Raw genomic sequence first — 18,375 nt, 5'->3', positions numbered from 1 at the left:
AAAAAAAAATTGTTAAAAATTTCCTTTATTAAAAATTGTAGGCCAGATGCGGTGGTTCATGCCTGTAATCCTAGCACTATGGGAGGCCGTGGTGGGTGGATCACTTGAGGTCAGAAGATCGAGACCAGCCTGGCCAACATGGCAAAACCTGGTCTCTACTAAAAATACAAAAATTAGCTGGGTGTGTTGGTGCTCACCTGTAGTGCCAGCTACTTGGAGGCTGAAGCATGAGAACTGCTTAAACCTGGAAGGTGGAGGTTGCAGTGAGCCAAGATTGTAGCACTGTACTCCAGCCTGGGTGGCAGAGCGACACCCTGTCTAAAAAAAAAAAAAAAAAAGGCATTAGCTGGGCATGGTGGTGCATGCCTGTAGTCCCAGCTACTCAGGAGGCTGAGGCAGGAGAATTGCTTGAACCCAGGAGGCGGAGGTTGTGGTGAGCCGAGATCGCGCCATCGCACTCCAGCCTGGGTACAAAACTCAGTCTCAAACAAAAAAAAAAAAAAAAAAAAAAATTGTAGGCCAGACACGGTGGCTCACACTTGTAATCCCAGTGGGCAAATTGCTTGAGCTCAGGAGTTTGAGACAAGCCTGGGCAACATGACGAAACCTAGTCTCTACTAAAAAAAAGAAAGAAAAAAAATTTAGCCAGGCCTGATGGCACATGTCTTTGGTCCCAGCTACGAGGGAGGCTGAGACAAGATGATTGCTTGAGCCTGGGAGGCAGAGGTTGTAGTGAGCTGAGATCTTGCCACTGCATTCCAGCCTGGGGAATAGAGGGAGACTCAGTTTCAAAAAAAAAAGAAAAATTTTAAAAAGCAATTTCTTGTTGTAAAATACAAAAACTGTACAGAGGCTCAAATAAATGATTGCCCCATTTATGTTGCCTACCCAGTCCTCTAAGATGGCCATTGCTGGGTTTTTTTTTTTTTTGGAGGGGGGCCATTGCTATTGACACCTATATTCTTCAACATGTTTTCTGTGTTTAGACTTCACATTTATATATATGAACATAGGCTGGGTGCAGTGGCTCAAGCCTGTAATCCCAGCACTTTGGGAGGCCAAGGTGGGTGGATCACACAAGGTCAAGAGATCGAGATCATCCTGGTCAACATGGTAAAACCCCGTCTCTACTAAAAATACAAAAAATTAGCTGGGCATGGTGGCATGTGCCTGTAATCCCAGCTACTCAGGAGGCTGAGGCAGGAGAATTGCCTGAACCCAGGAGGCGGAGGTTGTGGTGAGCCGAGATCACGCCATTGCACTCCAGCCTGGGTAACAAGAGCAAAACTCTGTCTCGAAAATAAAATAAAATAAAAATATATATATGAACATAATTTCTGCCATATTCAGAATAATTTTGAACACTGTTCTGCTACTCTTTAACTCCCCAAAATGTACTGTGGATATCTTTCTATGTCAGTACATAGAGCATGATATTAAGTGCTATCTATATACTGATGATTCTCAGTGTATAGATAGCACTTCTTCAGCTCAGACTTCTCTTCTGAACTCCAGACATATACTTGACACTGACATAACCACCCTGATGTCTCACAGATTCCTTTTTTTTTTTTCCCCCCCAAGACAGAGTCTTGCTCTGTCACCCAGGCTGGAGTGCAGTGGCACAATCTCGGCTCACTGCAACTTCTGCCTCCTAGGTTCAAGCGATTCTCCTGTCTCAGCCTCTTGAGTAGCTGGATTACAAGCACCTGCCACCATGCCCAACTAATTTTTGTATTTTTAGTAGAGAATGAGGTTTCACCATGTTGGCTAGGCTGGTCTCAAACTCCTGACCTCAAGTGATCCTTCCACCTCAGCCTCCCAAAGTGCTAGGATTACAGGTGTGAGCCACGGTGCCTGACCTCACAGTTACCTTTTTTTAAATTGGAGACAGGATCATACTCTGTCACTACTCAGGCTGGAGTGCAGTGGCACAATTATGACTCACTGCAGCCTTGCCTCCCCGGGCTCAAGCAATCTTCCCACCTTAACCTCCCAAGTAACTGGGACCACAGGCACACACCACCACCCACAGCTATTTTTTTATTTTTTTTTAGAGAGGAGGTCTCACCATGTTGCCCATGCTGGTTTCCCAGTCCTAGGCTCAAGTGACCCACCCACCTGCCTCCCCAAGTGCTGGGATTACAAGGTGTGAGCCATTGTGCCTGGCCTTGTCTCACAGAAACTTAATACAGAATGGCTTAAACCTGCTACTCCTGCAGGCTTCCTCTCACCATTCACCTATTTGCTGCAACCAAAAACGTCAGAGTCATTCTTGTCTTCTCTTCCTGCAATCAATCCTATTGACTTGTTTTTTCTACCTCTGCGATATACCATCAAATTGTTCTTCTGTCTTCATCTCTACTGCCACTAATACTCCATCTGGCCTGATTTACCGCAGTCACCTCCTCATGGGTCTTCCCATGTTGGCTTCCCCCGGTCAAGCCGCTTTCGTGAGTGGCTAATTGTCATTAACAACAATTACAACAGCCGGGCACGGTGGCTCAAGCCTGTAATCCCAGCACTTTGGGAGGCCAAAGTGGGTGGATCACAAGGTCAAGAGATTGAGACCATCCTGGTCAACATGGTGAAACCCCGTCTCTACTAAAAATACAAAAAATTAGCTGGGCATGGGGGCGTGTGCCTGTAATCCCAGCTACTCAGGAGGCTGAGGCGGGAGAATTGCCCGAACCCAGGAGGCGGAGGTTGCAGTGATCCGAGATCACGCCATTGCACTCCAGCCTGGGTAACAAGAGCAAAACTCCATCTCAAAACAACAACAACAACAACAACAACAAACAGGTTATGTCGGTTACTTCAATTACTTTCTACTGTACATGAAAAAAATCCAAATCCCCTGTCATCGCCTAGAAAAGCATACCTGGTCTAGTCCCTGCCCCTCTCCCAGTTTCACCTGGGATCTTTCTGCCCTTGTTTAGTGTATTCTGTCTTCCAGAGTTTCATCCACATTTTCTCAAAAGGCCAAGATGTGTCTACTTCCAGGGCTTTGTCCAGTCCAATGCCTCTATTAGAATGCTTTTCCTTTCCATTCTTCAGCCTGGCTAACTTCTCCCCTTACTACACATCGTGGTTAAAATGTCACTTTTTTTGAGTTGGAGTCTTGCTCTGTCACCCAGGCTGGAGTGCAGTGGCACGATCTCAGCTCAATTCAACTTCCGCCTCCGGGGTTCAAGCAATTCTCCTGCCTCAGCATCCCGAGTAGTTGGGATCACAGGCGCCTGCCATCATGCCTGGCTAATTTTTATGTTTTTAGTAGATACAGGGTTCTACCATGTTGATCAGGCTGGTCTTGAACTCTTGACCTCAGGTGATGCACCCGCCTTGGCCTCCGAAAGTCCTGGGATTACAGGTGTGAGCCACCGTGCCCAGCCTAAAATGTCACTTGCTGAGAAAAGTTCCTCTCTGATCTCCCCTCCAATCTAACTTAGATACCGATATTGCTTTCTCTCACAATAACCAAATCCTTTTTTTTTGTTTTTGAGACAGAGCCTCACTGTCACCCAGGCTGGAGTGCAATGGCATCATCTCGGCTCACTGTAACCTCCACCTCCCAGGTTCAAGCAATTCTCCTGCCTCAGTCTCCTGAGTAGCTGGGATTACAGGCACCCGCCATCATGCCCGGCTAATTTATGTATTTTTGCAGAGATGGAGTTTTACCATGTTGGTCAGGCTGGTCTTGAACTTCGGACCTGAGGTAATCTGTCTGCTTCAGCCTCCCAAAGTGCTGGGATTACAGGTGTGAGCCACCAAGACCAGCCAATAACCCAATCTTTACCTAATATTTATTACCATTAGTGTTTTGGTTTAGTACCTTTTCATCTAGACTGAAAACTGTGAGGAACCATTTGGGTTTCTTTGCTGTATCCCTAACACCTGGCAAGGTCCTAGTATAGTGAAAATGCTTAACACATAAGTGCTTAAGTCCAGGCGTGATGGCTCACCCTTGTAATCCCAATAGTTTGAGAGGCTGAGGTGGGTAGACTGCTTGACCTCAGGAGTACAAGACCAGCCTGGGCAACATGGTGAAACCCCACCTCTACTAAAAATACAAAAATTAGCAAGATGTGATGGCATGTACTTGTGGTCCCAGCTACTTAGGGGGCTGAGGTGGGAGAATCGCTTGAACCTGGGAGGTAGAGATTGCGCTGAGCCAGGATTGCAATTGTCTCAAAAAAAAAAAAAAAAAAGATAATGCCTGTAATCCCAGCACTTTGGGAGGCCAAGACAGGCAGATCATGAGGTCAAGAGTTCGAGACCAGCCTGACCAACAAGGTGAAACCCCATCTCTACTAAAAATACAGAAATTAGCTGGGTGTGGTAGTGCATACACCTGTAATCCCAGCTACTTGGGAGGCTGAGGAAGGAGAATCACAAAAAAAAAAAAAAAAAAATTTTATTCGTAGATAAGTGAAAAGTAGGTGCAAGTATAGGAGTTTATTACAGACCAAAGTGGGCAAAGGCAGATTTTTCTCAGTCCCTTTTTCCCCAAAGGCTGTATTTTGTTTTGTACTTTCCTGATTTGTTGCATTTTGGATCCACTTGCAACTTAAACCTGATGTTGGCCAGGTGTGGTGGCTCAGGCTTGTAATCTAGCACTATGGGAGGCCAAGGCAGGTGGACTGCCAGGGCTCAGAAGTTTGAGACCAGCCTGGGCCATGTGATGAAACCCTGTCTCTACTAAAATACAAAAGCTAGCCAGGTGTGGTGGTGCACACCTGTAGTCCCAGCTACTGGGAGGCTGAGGCAGGACAATCACTTGAACCTGGGAGGCAGAAGTTGCAGTGAGTTGAGATGGCTCCTTACGCTCCAGCCTGGGCAACAGAGTAAGACTCCATCTCAAAAAACAAAAGCAAAAAACCCCCTGATGTTAACAAGAATGTGGACATCGATGAGGTTGTATACAAAGTGCAGATGAGGTGGACAAATTGAAGCCAAATCAGATTTTTTTTGTTTTTTTTTTTTGAGACAGAGTTTCGCTCTTGCTACCCAGGCTGGAGTGCAATGGCACGATCTCCGCTCACCGCAACCTCCGCCTCCTGGGTTCAGGCAATTCTCCTGCCTCAGCCTCCTGAGTAGCTGGGATTATAGGCACGCACCACCATGCCCAGCTAATTTTTTGTATTTTTAGTAGAGACGGGGTTTCACCATGTTGACCAGGATGGTCTCGATCTCGACCTTGTGATCCACCCGCCTCAGCCTCCCAAGGTGCTGGGATTACAGGCATGAACCACCGCGCCTGGCCCCTCAGATTTGTATTTTTAGTAGAGACAGGGGTTTACCATGTTGGTCAGGCTGGTCTCAAACTCTTGACCTCAGGTGATCCACACACCTCAGCCTCCCAAAGTGCTGGGATTATAGGTGTGAGCCACTGTGCCCAGCCAATATTATCTTCATAACCTAGAAAAATGGAAATGGTTCCCAGATGCTTTAGAAGGCAGCACATTTTCCTCCTTTGAGGCAAGAAAAGTACAGACTCCCTTTGCTGCACAGCAGGCACCTGCCCCATTGCCTCAGAGCATCTGTCTGTCAGCTGAAGGCATCCCATCTTCAACCTTGGAGTTGAACTCCACCTCCACCCTTAACCCCATCCTAAGAGACCCCACCTCCACAGACACACACACATACACACACACACAGAAGGCTGCTGAGGGTAAATTTAATAAAGTATTAGCTGGCTCTCACTTCTTGGGGTTAGAGGTCAAAGAGAAAGGGCATCACATCTGTAAGAAAAGGAGAGAGTTCAGGAGTTTATGCTTCACAGTTGCTGTTTCCTAGGCCTGGGATGCTCTCATCGCAGGTGATCTGCTTCTCTCACTCATGGCTCAAATGCCACCTCTTCTCTGAAGCCTCCCTGCACTGCTCCAGGGAAAGTGTAAGTCCTCTTTGCACATAACCTCTATTACTGTACTTCTCACATTGTGTGCTCACTATTGTCTAGTCTGCTAGGCTTGGTAAGGCCAGTTGCACCTTAGTTGTTTGCCCATGGATTCCTGCCACATTACCTCCCACACTGGTGGGGGAGGTCTCATCTCAGGCAGGCATCACCTGAGGGTCTCAGAGCACTGCTAATCTGTTTCTTTTTTTTTTTTTTTTTGAGACAGTCTCACTCTGTTGCCCAGGTTGGAGTGGAGTGACGCAATCTCAGCTCACTGCAACCTCCACCTGCGAGGAGGTTCAAGCAATTCTCCTGCCTCAGCCTCCCAAGTAGCTGGGAATAACAGTGTGCACCACCATGCCCAGCTAATTTTTTGTATTTTTAGTAGAGATGGAGTTTTACCATGCTGGCCAGGAGTTTTACCAAACTCCTGGCCTCAGGTGATCCATCCACCTCGGCCTCCCAAAGTGGTGGAATTACAGGCGTGAGCCACTGCACCCCACCTTATCTGTTTTCTACAGAAGATGCCCCCCCACGGTGTGACCCAGGCTTCCACACTCAGCTTTGGGTCAGGAACTTCAGGTCTCCTCCCCTTGGGCCCATGCACGACAAGGCTTCACACCTGGCTGGCTCATGCACCGTTGGATACTTTCCAGCCGAGTGGAAGCTAAGGCTCGGGCCTCCTCCTCAAAGCGGCGGTGTCCCTCCTCAGTCAACTTCCATAGGCAAGATCGAGGCCGTGCGCTGGCCCCACCCTGCACGCTGCTGACAGGCACTTTCTCAAAGCTGTCTCGGAAACAGAGATTGTGACGGACGGTATTCTTCCAGCCTTCTGGGGCTGTCCGGAAAAAGGGGAAGTGCTTTCTGTGGACAGGGAGGAGAGGTAAGGAAAGGCATGGTATGTTTGGGGAATGCCCTTTTCTGGAGAATGTTCTACCCAGGGGCAAGGGGCCTCAGCCCTTCTCTCCAGGGGGATAGTAGCAAGTTGGCCTGGAGCTGCTCTTTGCTGACTGAGCACATGGCAAAGGATCCACATGAGGCATGGCTCACCTCAGCCCTCCCTCTGAGGGCCCAGGGCTTAGACCACAGCATGAACAAAACAGAATCAGGCCAAGCAGCTCCTGTAAGAGGAATCTTGGTTGAGGATGGACCACTTGAGGATTTGTATCCTGAGACGTGAGGCACTTCTCCTAACACTGGGAAAGGGCCCAAGAAACTCCCACCCTCATACTCCTGTGCACAGAACTATCTGAGCTAAATAGAAAACCCTTCTCAGCTAAGCTCCCTGGCCCCTGGGGGTGCAGGGAGCTGTGCCAGGCAGTCCAGTTCTAGCAGAGACAGGTGGGGAACTGTTGGGGAAACCTGACTTTAGACTGCCTGATCAGAGGGATGGTGAGGAAACCGTTACTTGACCCAGGTGAATGTATATCTTAAAAGAGAACTATACCCAAAGAGCACTGAAAACTAATTAAAAAAAAAAAAGGGAGGCCGGGCGCGGTGGCTCAAGCCTGTAATCCCAGCACTTTGGGAGGCCGAGGCGGGTGGATCACGAGGTCAAGAGATCAAGACCATCCTGGTCAACATGGTGAAACCCCCGTCTCTACTAAAAATACAAAAAATTAGCTGGGCACAGTGGCGCGTGCCTGTAATCCCAGCTACTCAGGAGGCTGAGGCAGAATTGCTTGAACCCAGGAGGTGGAGGTTGCGGTGAGCCGAGATCGCGCCATTACACTCCAGCCTGGGTAACAAGAGCGAAACTCCGTCTGAAAAAAAAAAAAAAAGGAGAACAAAAAAAAGAACTAAAGCCATAAAAGGTTGGAGGATTTTTTAGACGTGAAAGGGGGTGGGAATGGATATGTTCCTGTACATATGTGGGGACAAATGAGCCTGGGAAAAGGGAACTGGGAACATGCTCCTCCTCTCAGACCCAGATAGGGAACCCAGAGCCTGGGATGGATTGGAAGGCATCAGCCTGGGGCCCTGGCCCCCACTTCCCCCTCCTCACAGGGCCCTTGGCACATACCGGGTGAAACTGTAGATCTGTTGCACGTTGAGGCCACAGGGGGAACTGTTTCTTAATGCCAGGGCAATTAGGTGGAAGTAATTGAGAGGGGGCCGGGACCAGAGCCTCCCCGCCTGGCTGCTGGCTTGCCGAAGCCTCCGACTCTGGAGGGGGGCCTTTTTGTGAGGGGATGGGAGAGCCACAGAGGAGCTGTCTTCCTGGTCCTCAGCCTCCTCCTCTTCTGTGAGCTAGAGGAGCACAGAGTAGGAACTGGTCCTGACTCCTCGGCCTCTACTCCAGGGTGCAGTGGCAGGAAGTGGGGTGGTCTAGGGCCACCATCTGGGCTTCTCCCCAACCCAAGCATGTAGGTAGTTTTTGAACCCATTCACCTTATGCTATGGCTTAGAGAGTGGAACTGTGATGGCTCTTCCCCTTACCTACTGCCCCAGTCCGGCTCCCACCCCCAGAAATCCATACCTCCCAGATGCTGGGGGAAAAGGCAAACCGCTTCTGAGGGGGCGACCACTCGCTGGAGGACCGGGACAGCGATTCCGCCCCTGTGGGCTCTGAGCAGCTGGCATCTTCCTCCTTCTGGAATGGCTGAGAGGAGGGGAGCGTGCTTGTCAGATCCTCCTTCTTCATAAGTCCTGGGACCTCCAGCTTTCCAGGGGGATACACGATATTAGGGTTTACCCACATCCACAGGTTGGGCTCATAATCTGGACCTATGCAGAACAAAAGGAGATTGTATGCCACAGCCCACTGGCTTTGGGTGCCCCCAGTCTCCAGCCCAGGCCACAGGAACACATCAGAGAACTCAATACTTACCATCCTTATCAGGGTTGGTTTTTTTCTCTAGGGGTAATTTTGGTGGCTTAACAATTCGGAGTTTATACCTGGCAACTGGCAAAAACAAAGAGAAAGTCAAAACATCCTAGGATATCCCTTTGTGACCCTGGGATTCTAGACCTTAAGGCTTCTCTGGAAGAAGGTTGTGGACCCTGCCTGGGGAGTTTATATCACATTCTACTGGTTTTCCCTTTACCTCTCTGACGTTCTCATTCCCCTCTGCATTCGTTTCTTCTCACTCTATATATACCATCCCTGAATGATCTCATGCATGCCTGTGGCTTCAGTTAACACCTATAAAAAAATGTAGAGCTCTCAAATTTTCACCTCTAGCCTAGCCTTCTGTGCTAGCTTTTAAGGAGAACTACCTACTGGATATCTTTACTTGGGTAGCCCACAGGCACTTCAAACTTGTTTCTAAAACTGAATTCCATCTTCTTGCTCTTCCTTCTGTATTCTTGTTTTCTTTTGAGACAGAGGCTCACTCTGTCGCACAGGCTGGAATGCAGTGGTGTGCTCAAGAGATCCTCCCACCTCAGCCTCCCAAATAGCTGGGACTACAGGTGCATACCACTATGTCCAGCTAATCTTTGTATTTTTTGTAGAGATGAGGGTCTCACTATATTGCCTGGGCTGTTCTGAAACCCCTGGGCTCAAGCCATCATCCTGCCTCAGACTCCCAAAATGTTGGGATTACAGCCGTGAGCCACCATGCCTGGCCTTCCTGTAATCTTTTTTTAACAACCAGTAATCAATTTATTAAAATAGCTGACTTAAGCACCTGCAATGGTAACTTCCACCTCAACTGGTCTGCTTAACAATCTCAGAAGGACTGTGCAAGTCAATGAGTCGCTTGTGGATTCCCATCTGGAAATGATCCCATATCTTAGAACCTTTATCACGGAGTTTTTCTTGTAGTGATCTCAAAGTCTTGGTAGACATTCAAACTGGTCCTTTCACTTTGAGATTCTTTTCCTTTGCTCTTCTGATCAAGTCAGCACACCCATTCTCCAGGGATTTTAAACTGTGGCTCGTAAGAGTGATTCGAATTTGGTGAATTGCCACCTCTGGCTCCACGGGTTTTTTTTAATATCCTTAAAAGCCCTGGCTGCTGTGCGGCTTCTGACCAACCTGTTCCTTGGGAGAGTGAACAGTGGTAAGCCAGGAGCAGGAGCGAGTGGATCCACAATCCACAACAACTAGGACCATGTCTTCCTCAAAGAGTTCCTATAATCTTTGTCTCAGCAAGTGGCACTAGTTGTTCAGGACAGAAACTATTTTTGCCTTCTCACTGTCCCTGTGAGTGTCATTATATTACAGATGAATCTAGGCTTTTGTTTGGGAAATGATGATACACTTATTGGAGAGCTCAGTAATTAGAGAGGATGCCCATTATGTTGCTAATACTCAACGTAGTACTCAAAAAAGGAAAAAGACATAAAACTTGGGGTTTTTTTTTAGATGGGTTCTTACTTGGTTGCCTGTGCTGGAGGGCAGTATGTGACACTGGCTCACTGCAATCTTCACCTCCCAGCTCAAGTAATCCTCCCATATCAGCTCTTAAATAAAGAAAAGACTTGAACAAAGACTCATAATACATCCTATTAAGATACCAGTTACCCTCAAAATTAATCTATAAATTTTATGCACATATTATAGTACAAAAATTAAAGTCTGGCCAGGTGCGGTGGTGTGCACCTGTAAACCCAGCACTTTGGGAGGCCAAGGCAGGTGGATCACTTGAGGTCAAGAGTTCGAGACCAGCCTGGCCAACATGGCAAAACTCCATCTCTACTAAAAGTACAAAACATTAGCTGGGCGTGGTGATGTGTACCTGTAGTCCCAGCTACATGGGAGGCTGAGGCAGGAGAATCACTTGAACCTGAGAGGCAGAGGTTGCAGTGAGCTGAGACTGCACCACTGCCCTCCAGCCTGGGTGACAGAGCAAGACTCTCAAAAAGCGAGACTCCTATGGTTAAAAAAAAAAAAAAGAAAAAAAAGGGAGACTCCTTCTCAAAAAAAGTTCTACATATTAAAAATCACCATAAGCAAAAAAAAAAAAAAAAAAATCAATAGCAAAACTTCAACCCAAATTTCTCAGTTCTCTAATATATAGAGAGCTCCTACAAACAGTATGTAAAAGGCCAGCACAAACTTACAAATGGGCAAATAATATGAATCAGCATTCACAAGGAGGGGATAACTGAATGGCTAATAAGGTGCTCAGCACTATTAGTAATAAGAAAAAAACAGGTCGGGCACGGTGGCCTTGGGAGGCCGAGGCGGGTGGATCACGAGGTCAAGAGATCGAGACCATCCTGGTCAACATGGTGAAACCCCGTCTCTACTAAAAATACAAACAAAAAATTAGCTGGGCATGGTGGCGCGTGCCTGTAATCCCAGCTACTCAGGAGGCTGAGGCAGGAGAACTGCCTGAACCCAGGAGGTGGAGGTTGCGGTGAGCCGAGATCGCGCCATTACACTCCAGCCTGGGTAACAAGAGCGAAACTCCGTCTCAAAAAAGAAAAAAAAGAAAGAAAAAGAAAAAACACAGTAAGATAATGAGATAACAGTTTACATCAGTCAAATCGACTAGAATTATAAAGATAATACCAAGTCTTGCGAAATATGCAAAGGAAATAGAATCTCTTATTATACTGCAGTTCTGAGTATCAATTGGAACAGCCATTGTTAAGCACAATCAGGCAGGACTACAATGTACTATAGCTTCCTGTCTGCTCTTGGATGCATATATTCAAGTTAATAGAGGAACTTAGATACTAATCAATCTCCATTGTTACCATCTCTACTGACCTCCTGGTTTAGCTCCTGCCTTAAATCTTGGCTGTTGGCCAGGTGTGGCGGCTCATGCCTATAATCCCAGCACTTTAAGAGGCTTAGGCAGGCGGATTGCTTGGGTTCAGGAGTTTGAAATCAGCCTGGGCAACATGGTGAAACCCCATCACTACAAAAAAATACAACGATAATAATAACCTAGCCGAGTGTGGTGGTGCGAGCCTGTAGTCCCAGCTACTCAGAAGGCTGAAGTAGGAGGATGGCTTGAGCAGGAAAGGGGAGGCTGTAGTGAGCCCTGCTCACGCCTCTGCACTCCAGCTTGGGCAACAAAGCCAGACCTTATTTGAAAAACAAAAATACGATCTTTGCTATTTACTGAACTCGTCTCCGGCAAATTTGACTTCCAATCTATAGTAGATGACTCCCTCAGTCATATCCTGAACCAACAACTGCAACCTCTCCATAACCTCATTTATGCAGCATATAAAAATGCACCACCTTGTCTTTCTGGCTTACTCCCTCAACCCCAGCTGAGATCCCACCAAGATCAGCAGTCCACTGAACTATGGGTACACTTGTTTGGTGGCAGAGTTGGATTTAGTCAGGGTTGTGGTTTGGCCAACAAAGTGCTCCAAGGAACCTGCCCGGTATTTGACTATGGGATTCACATTAGTTGAATAAGGGTGGACACATGAAGTGACTGAAAGTGTGAAAAGGTGATAGGATCAATGGACTGGTGATCTCAGTTCGAACCAAGGATAACGTCTCTGCATGTCTGTGTCTTGCTTTGGCACAGATACCCTCGGAGCTTTTTCAAGGAAAATGTTCCACAAATCTTCTCCTCTCCTTTTTGTGTCCCTAATTTTTGTCTTTGTTGGGTCATTCCCTTCAGCATGCAAACTTGCTGTTAATTCTCCCATTTTAGGGACCAGGTGCAGTGGCTCATGCTTGTAATTCCAGCCTCTTTTGGAGAGCTGAGGCTAGGAGGATCACTTGAGCCCAGGAGTTTAAGGCTGCTCAAGTCTGCAGTGAGCTGTGCTGGTGTCACTGCACTCCAGCATGCACACCAGATGGAGACCCTGTCTCTAAAAACCAGAAAGAAAGAAAAAGAAAAAAATTATCCCATCTTGTTTCCTGTCGAGGCACAACACATTGCTTCTACTTTGTCTCTACTTCCCCTCCTTCCATTCTTCTATTTATTTATTTATTTTTAAAATTTATTTATTTATTTTTTTTTTATTTTATTTTTTAAAGATGGGGTTTCACCATGTTGGCAAGGCTGGTCTCAAACTCCTGACCTCAAGTGAGTCCACCTGCCTCCGCCTCCCAAAGTGCTGGGATTATAACGTGAGCCAAGGCCGACCCTTCTTTCATTCTTAAACCCCCTCCAGTCAGGTTTTTCATTCTATCACTTACCAAAACCACTAACCAGGGACCTCTGCTTAGTTAAATCCAGTCATCACTTATATTCTATTCATCGACCACCCCCTCCTTGAAAGGCTTTTTCCACTTGGTTTCCAGGACACCACAGACCCCCTAGTTTTGATTCTCAACGGTCTTTTTTGCTCTCCAATCTCTTTACAATGGACTGCCCCTAGGGCTCATTCTTGTTCCTCCTCTATTCTTAACCCTTAAGTTCCACTCATATACCAAAAGACCCAAAATTAACATCTGCAGTCCCCACCTCTCTCCAGAACTCCAAGCTCACCTATCCAACTGCAGACTCAACACTTCTACTTGGATGTCTACTAAGAATCTCCAGCTCAGCATATCCAGAAGAGAACTCCTGATCTTCCTTCCTAAACCTGTCTCCCACTCACAGTACAAGGCAATGCCATCCTTCCACTAGGTCAAAACACTTTGAAAGGCTCATACTCAATTGTCTGTCTTATACACCATACCCAATCCATCAGCATATCCAGCTGGTTCTCCCTGCTACTAACCTGGCCCAATCTACCATCATCTCTTGTCTGGATTACTACTGCAGCCTCCCAGTCTCTGTACATCCACAGTCTACCCTTGACACAACAGCCAGAGTGGTTTTTTCAAATAGAGATCATGCAGGGCTAGCTGTAAGATCTTTTAGGTTGACTGGCAGTGCAATGGACGCCATGTTAACCTCTGTGACCTGCACGGACACTCCAGATGAGTTCCTGGAAAATCTAAGTAACTGGAAGACCAAAGAAAATGATCAACCCCTGCAAAGGCACCTACTTAACATTGAGATATTATCTATTGTTCCTTATTCCCACCCTCATTGATCAAGCCACAGAACTTTATAACCGACTTTGGCCAACCCCTGTGACCCCCTCCCAGCTTGCAAAACACTGCCAACTGTAACTTCTGTAACTTTCCACTGCCCACTCCAAACCTATAAAACCAACTCCTATCCCACTGCCTTCAATAACACCCTTTTTCCAGCCTCAGCCCGCCTGCACCCAGGTGAATAAACAGCCATGTTGTTCACACAAAGCCTGTTTGAGGGGTCTCTTCCTTCAGCAGGTGCATTTTAACACTAGTCACATAATTTGTAGGGTCCAGTAAAGAAAACATGGGGCTCCTTGTTGAAAAATTAAAAATTTCAAGACAATGATAGCAGAGTATTAAATCAAATACAGGCACCTAGGCAACTGCAAGGGTCACACACTCATGAAGCAGACCCTGAGAGCATGTCACTCCTCTAATCAATTTAGGAGGTAGGAGGATTGCTTGAGTCCCGGAGTTCAAGACCAGCCTGGGAAACATAGAGGGGACCTGCCCCACCCCACAATCTCTGCAAATAATAAAAAAGTTAGCCAGTGTGGTGCCCCATGCCTGTGGTTGCAGCTACTACTTTGAGGACTGAGGTCGGAACATTGCTTGAGTCTGGAGGTAATTGTGCTACTGCACTCCAGCCTGAGCAAAAGAGCGCATTTCAAAACCTTAAAACCATTCCTAAAACTCAAAGTCAACGCTGAAGTCCATAGAAGACAGGCATTCCTGCTCTCAACCACACCCTTCGGAGCTCTTTATTTACTGTCATAGAGCCTTACTGACCTCCTTACCACTTTCCCTTCAAATGCCCTCTAGGTGGCTGGGCGTGGTGACTCACGCCTGTAATCCTAGCACTTTGGGAGGCTGAGGTGGGTGGATCACCTGAGGTCAGGAATTCAAGACCAGTCCATCATGGTGAAACCCCATCTTTAAAAAAAAAAAGATTTTTTATAAAAAAAAAAAAAAGAATACCCTCTAGGTGCACTCCTCCACCCCCCACCTTTGTAGTCCCAGCTACTTGGAAAGATGAGGCAGGAGAATCGCTGGAACCTGGGAGGTGAAGGTTGCAGTGAGCCGAGACTACAACACTGCACTCCAGCCTGGAGACAGGGTGAGACTCCACATCTCAAAAAAAAAAAAAAAAAAAGATACAGAGAATTGGCCTCAAGTAACTGTCGACTCTTTGCTCAAATATTATGTTCCCAATTAAGTTCAATCTTATTTAAAACTGTAGTTGTGGACGGGCGAGGTGCCTCATGCCTGTAATCCCAGCACTTTGGGAGGCCACGGCAGTCAGATCACTTGAGGTCAGAAATTTAAGACCAGCCTGGCCAATATGGTGAAATCCTGTCTCTACTAAAAATATAAAAATTTGCTGGGTGGGGTGGCACATGCCTGTGATCCCAGCTACTCAGGAGCCTGAGGCAAGAGAATCACTTGAACTTGGGAGGTGGAGGGTGCAGTGAGCCGAGATTGTTCCACTGTGCCTGGGTGACAAGAGTGAGATTCCATGTCAAAACCAAAAAACTGTAGCTGCCACCACTGGCTCCCCCATTCCTAAGTCTACTTCTCCTGTTCTTTTTTTGTCTTGTTTTAATTTTTTTTTTTTAAGACGGGGTTTCACCATGTTGGTCAGGCTGGTCTTGATCTCCTGACCTCAGGTTATCTGCCCACCCTGGCCTCCAGAGTGCTTGGGTTACAGGCGTGAGAGACCATGCCCGGCCTACTTCTCCTGTTCTTTCGCCATCGCAGATTATCACATACTATATGATCTACCCTTTATTATGTGGATTATCTGTCTGCCCCAAGTAGAAGGTAAGGTTCCTTGTCTGTTTTGTTCACTGGGTATCATGAGTGTCTAGATCAGTGCCAGGTCAATTGGAGGTGCAAAATACATATTTATTGAATGAAGAAACATGTAAGAATGTGCACTAGCCCTGATTATGGTGGCAAAGAGTTGGAAGCAATCTAGGTGTAAAGAAAATTAAAATGTAAATTAAAATGTCTATCGGATATGCAGCCGATAGAATACTAACAATAATCATAAATAATGAACCAGGTCTAAATTTAGCAACCCAAAACAACAGCTCTCAAAACCAATGAGTGGAGAAAACAGACGTTAAATGGATTAGGGTTGGTAACGGGAGGGGTGGAGGTAGTGGAAGAAGGGGTGGAGACTTAAGGGGCAAAAGGAAGAGTTAAAGCCGGGGGCGGAGGCTCAGGCCTACAATCCCGGTCCTTTGGGAGGACGAGATTGGCCTGGACAACATGGTGAAACCCTGCCTCAGAGACTAAAAATACAAAAATTAACAGGGCGTGGTGGCACTCGCCTGCAATCCAGCCTACTCGGGAGGCTGAGGCAAATCGCTTGATTCCGGGGGGCGGAGGTTGCAGTGAGCAGAGATGGCGCCACTGCACTCCAGCTTGGGCCACAGAGAGACTCCGTATTAAAAAAAAAAAAAAAAAAAATTAGGAAAAAAAAAAAAAAGAAGAAAATAAAGAGTTAATCCAAGGGCCTTGCCGGCAAAAAGGTACCAGGAATGTGAGGCGTGATTACCTCAACTCTCCACACCTGAGGTCCAAAGAAGAAAAAGAAAACCTAAAACATCTGATGGTCAACCAAGCATTCGGCAAGTCCGGAGAACTTCTAGACGTCAGGCAGTGTATCAGGAATACAGCCACGGACAAAGCGATTAGGCCTGTTTTTTTGAGACAGAAAAGGAACTGAAATATACAGTATGGCAAATGGCGACCAGCGCCATGGAGAAAAGACCCAGAAGAGGCCTTGGAACGTTCTAGGAGCCTGGCCGGTGACGTAGAGTTGAAAGCCTCGGTTTTTAGGTGAGACCAGCTGCCCTTGTGGAGCTTCCAATTAAGGCAAGAACGAACTCGCCCCCAACTCCCAAGTGGAGTTCGCGAGTGGGGGTGGGGCGGGGGCGGAGGACCTAAGCCTGGGCACCCCCCAAAAGCCTTCCCGGGAGGTGGGGGCGAAGGCTGGGGAGCGGCCCAGCCCCCACCGCACCCCACCCGCTACTCACGTTTCTGCTCAGCTAAGGGGAGGTGAGATGTGGTGAAGGCCAGAAAGAGCTCATTCCCCATGTCCCAGTCCAGCAGTCCCGGAACCTGGCCATGGAGGCTGGCCCAGAAGTCGAGGTGCTGGAGCTTCACGTCCACCTTCCGGGCAGGCAGAGGCACTGCGACGAGGAGTGGGGGTGTGGAGTGGGGTCGCGGCGGCTGAGGAGCGACCCTCGCAGGCGCCTCCTCAAATGCGCCGGCTCCTGTTGAGTGAGCTTGGCGGCAGCTCAGGTGTGGAGGGGCCCTTTTGACGCCTTTTATCTCCTCAGGACCGCTTCGAGGAACGCCTAAGAGGTCCCTCCTCAGCCCTGCCCCTTGCATGCTGGGGGTCAAGGACCTGGGGATCCGGAAGGGAGGTACCCCAGAGCATCTTCCGCATCCTCGTTTGTCCAAGCCCCTTGCCCCATATTTCATTGAAAAGGCGTCAAGGGCCCGTGATCGTATTTATTTATTTTGATAGTTTTGCTTTAATATTAACCCTTTCTACCCTAATACTACTAGTAGTTACTTTCTAGAGTTTCTGAAAGGTTTATGGCTTATCCACGATCACATCTGTAGTAGATGGTGGACATGGAAGTAGATTGGATGGCGATTTGATTAAAAAATTGTTTTTTTTGCCCGGGGTGGTGGCTCATGCCTGTAATCCCAGCACTCTGGGAGGCCTAAGTGGGCGGGTCACCTGAGGTCAGGAGTTTGAGACCAGCCTGACCGATGGTGAGACCCCCGTCTCTACTAAAAATACGAAAAATCAGTCGAGCATGGTAGTGGGCACCTGTAGTCCCAGCTAACTCGGGAGGGTGAGGCAGGAGAATCGCTTGACCCCTTGACCCCCAGGAGGCGGAGGTTGCAGTGAGCCGAGATCGAATCACTGCACCCCAGCCTGGGGGACAAGAGCGAGGCTCTGTCTCAAAGATGGATAAATAAAATTAAAATTGTGTTTTTAATAATTTCAGATTTGCAGAAAAATCCCAAGAATTCTATAAAAAATTCTTCTATACTTTTTCACCCAGATTCACTAATTACACCAATTGTTAACTTTATCACATTTATGTCTGTGTTTCCATATATACTGCATATATATTGTTTTGCTTAACGATTTGAGAGTAATTTGCGGGCATCATGTCCCTTGACCCATACATATTTCTGTATTTCCTAAAACAAGGATATTGTTTTATGTATCCAGAAAATCAGAAATCAGAAAATTTAAGATTGATTCAATGTTATATTTAACATACAGTTATTTCTCAAACTTTACCGATTGTCCCAACGATGTCATTTATCTAATTTTCTTTCTAGCCTAGGATCCCTTTCAGCATTATGCAATACATTTCATAGTCATGTCTCTTTACTCTCCATTAATCTGGAACAATTTCTCTCTCTTTTTTTTAAGCCAGTCAAATTTAGCAATAGGAGGTTGTATACCAACTTTAGTGACACAAATTTTATTAATAAGTTCTGATAACCCACTACCATTGGATAAGCCATCCTTACTTTTGTTTTTGAG

General features: G+C 47.0%; 1 protein-coding gene across 3 annotated transcripts; it reads right to left on the bottom strand.

Moving 5' to 3' along the window:
* Positions 1–5,642: 5,642 nt before the first annotated feature.
* Positions 5,643–17,195, bottom strand: FOXR1 (forkhead box R1). Of its 3 annotated transcripts, XM_002754469.6 has the most exons (6): positions 16,835–17,195; positions 8,727–8,801; positions 8,376–8,623; positions 7,920–8,146; positions 6,519–6,760; positions 5,643–5,741 (listed from the first exon to the last, which is right to left on the bottom strand). In XM_002754469.6, exons 1-6 carry the CDS (start codon positions 17,190–17,192, stop codon positions 5,713–5,715), a joined length of 1,179 nt encoding a protein of 392 aa, XP_002754515.5. In that variant the 5' UTR covers positions 17,193–17,195; the 3' UTR covers positions 5,643–5,712. The 3 variants fall into 3 exon arrangements, with proteins under 3 accessions (XP_002754515.5, XP_035120693.3, XP_035120692.3); XM_035264802.3 differs by lacking the exon at positions 5,643–5,741 and having other exon boundaries at positions 6,381–6,760; positions 7,920–8,062; XM_035264801.3 differs by lacking the exon at positions 5,643–5,741 and having other exon boundaries at positions 6,383–6,760.
* Positions 17,196–18,375: the final 1,180 nt, after the last annotated feature.

This window comes from Callithrix jacchus, chromosome 10 (assembly GCF_049354715.1).
Source record: "Callithrix jacchus isolate 240 chromosome 10, calJac240_pri, whole genome shotgun sequence".
Classification (NCBI taxonomy): Eukaryota; Metazoa; Chordata; class Mammalia; order Primates; family Cebidae; genus Callithrix; species Callithrix jacchus.
The sequence above is the reverse complement of the archived record's forward strand: the minus strand, read 5'-3'. Positions and strand labels throughout refer to the sequence as shown.

Coding starts and splice junctions, on each gene's coding strand:
- FOXR1 (XM_035264801.3), bottom strand. CDS start 17,192: ATGCAAGGGGCAGGGCTGAGGAGGGACCTCTTAGGCGTTCCTCGAAGC. Junction 8,624..8,726: donor AACCAACCCTGATAAGGATG/GTAAGTATTGAG, acceptor TGTTCTGCATAG/GTCCAGATTATGAGCCCAAC. Junction 8,147..8,375: donor TTTCCCCCAGCATCTGGGAG/GTATGGATTTCT, acceptor GTGCTCCTCTAG/CTCACAGAAGAGGAGGAGGC.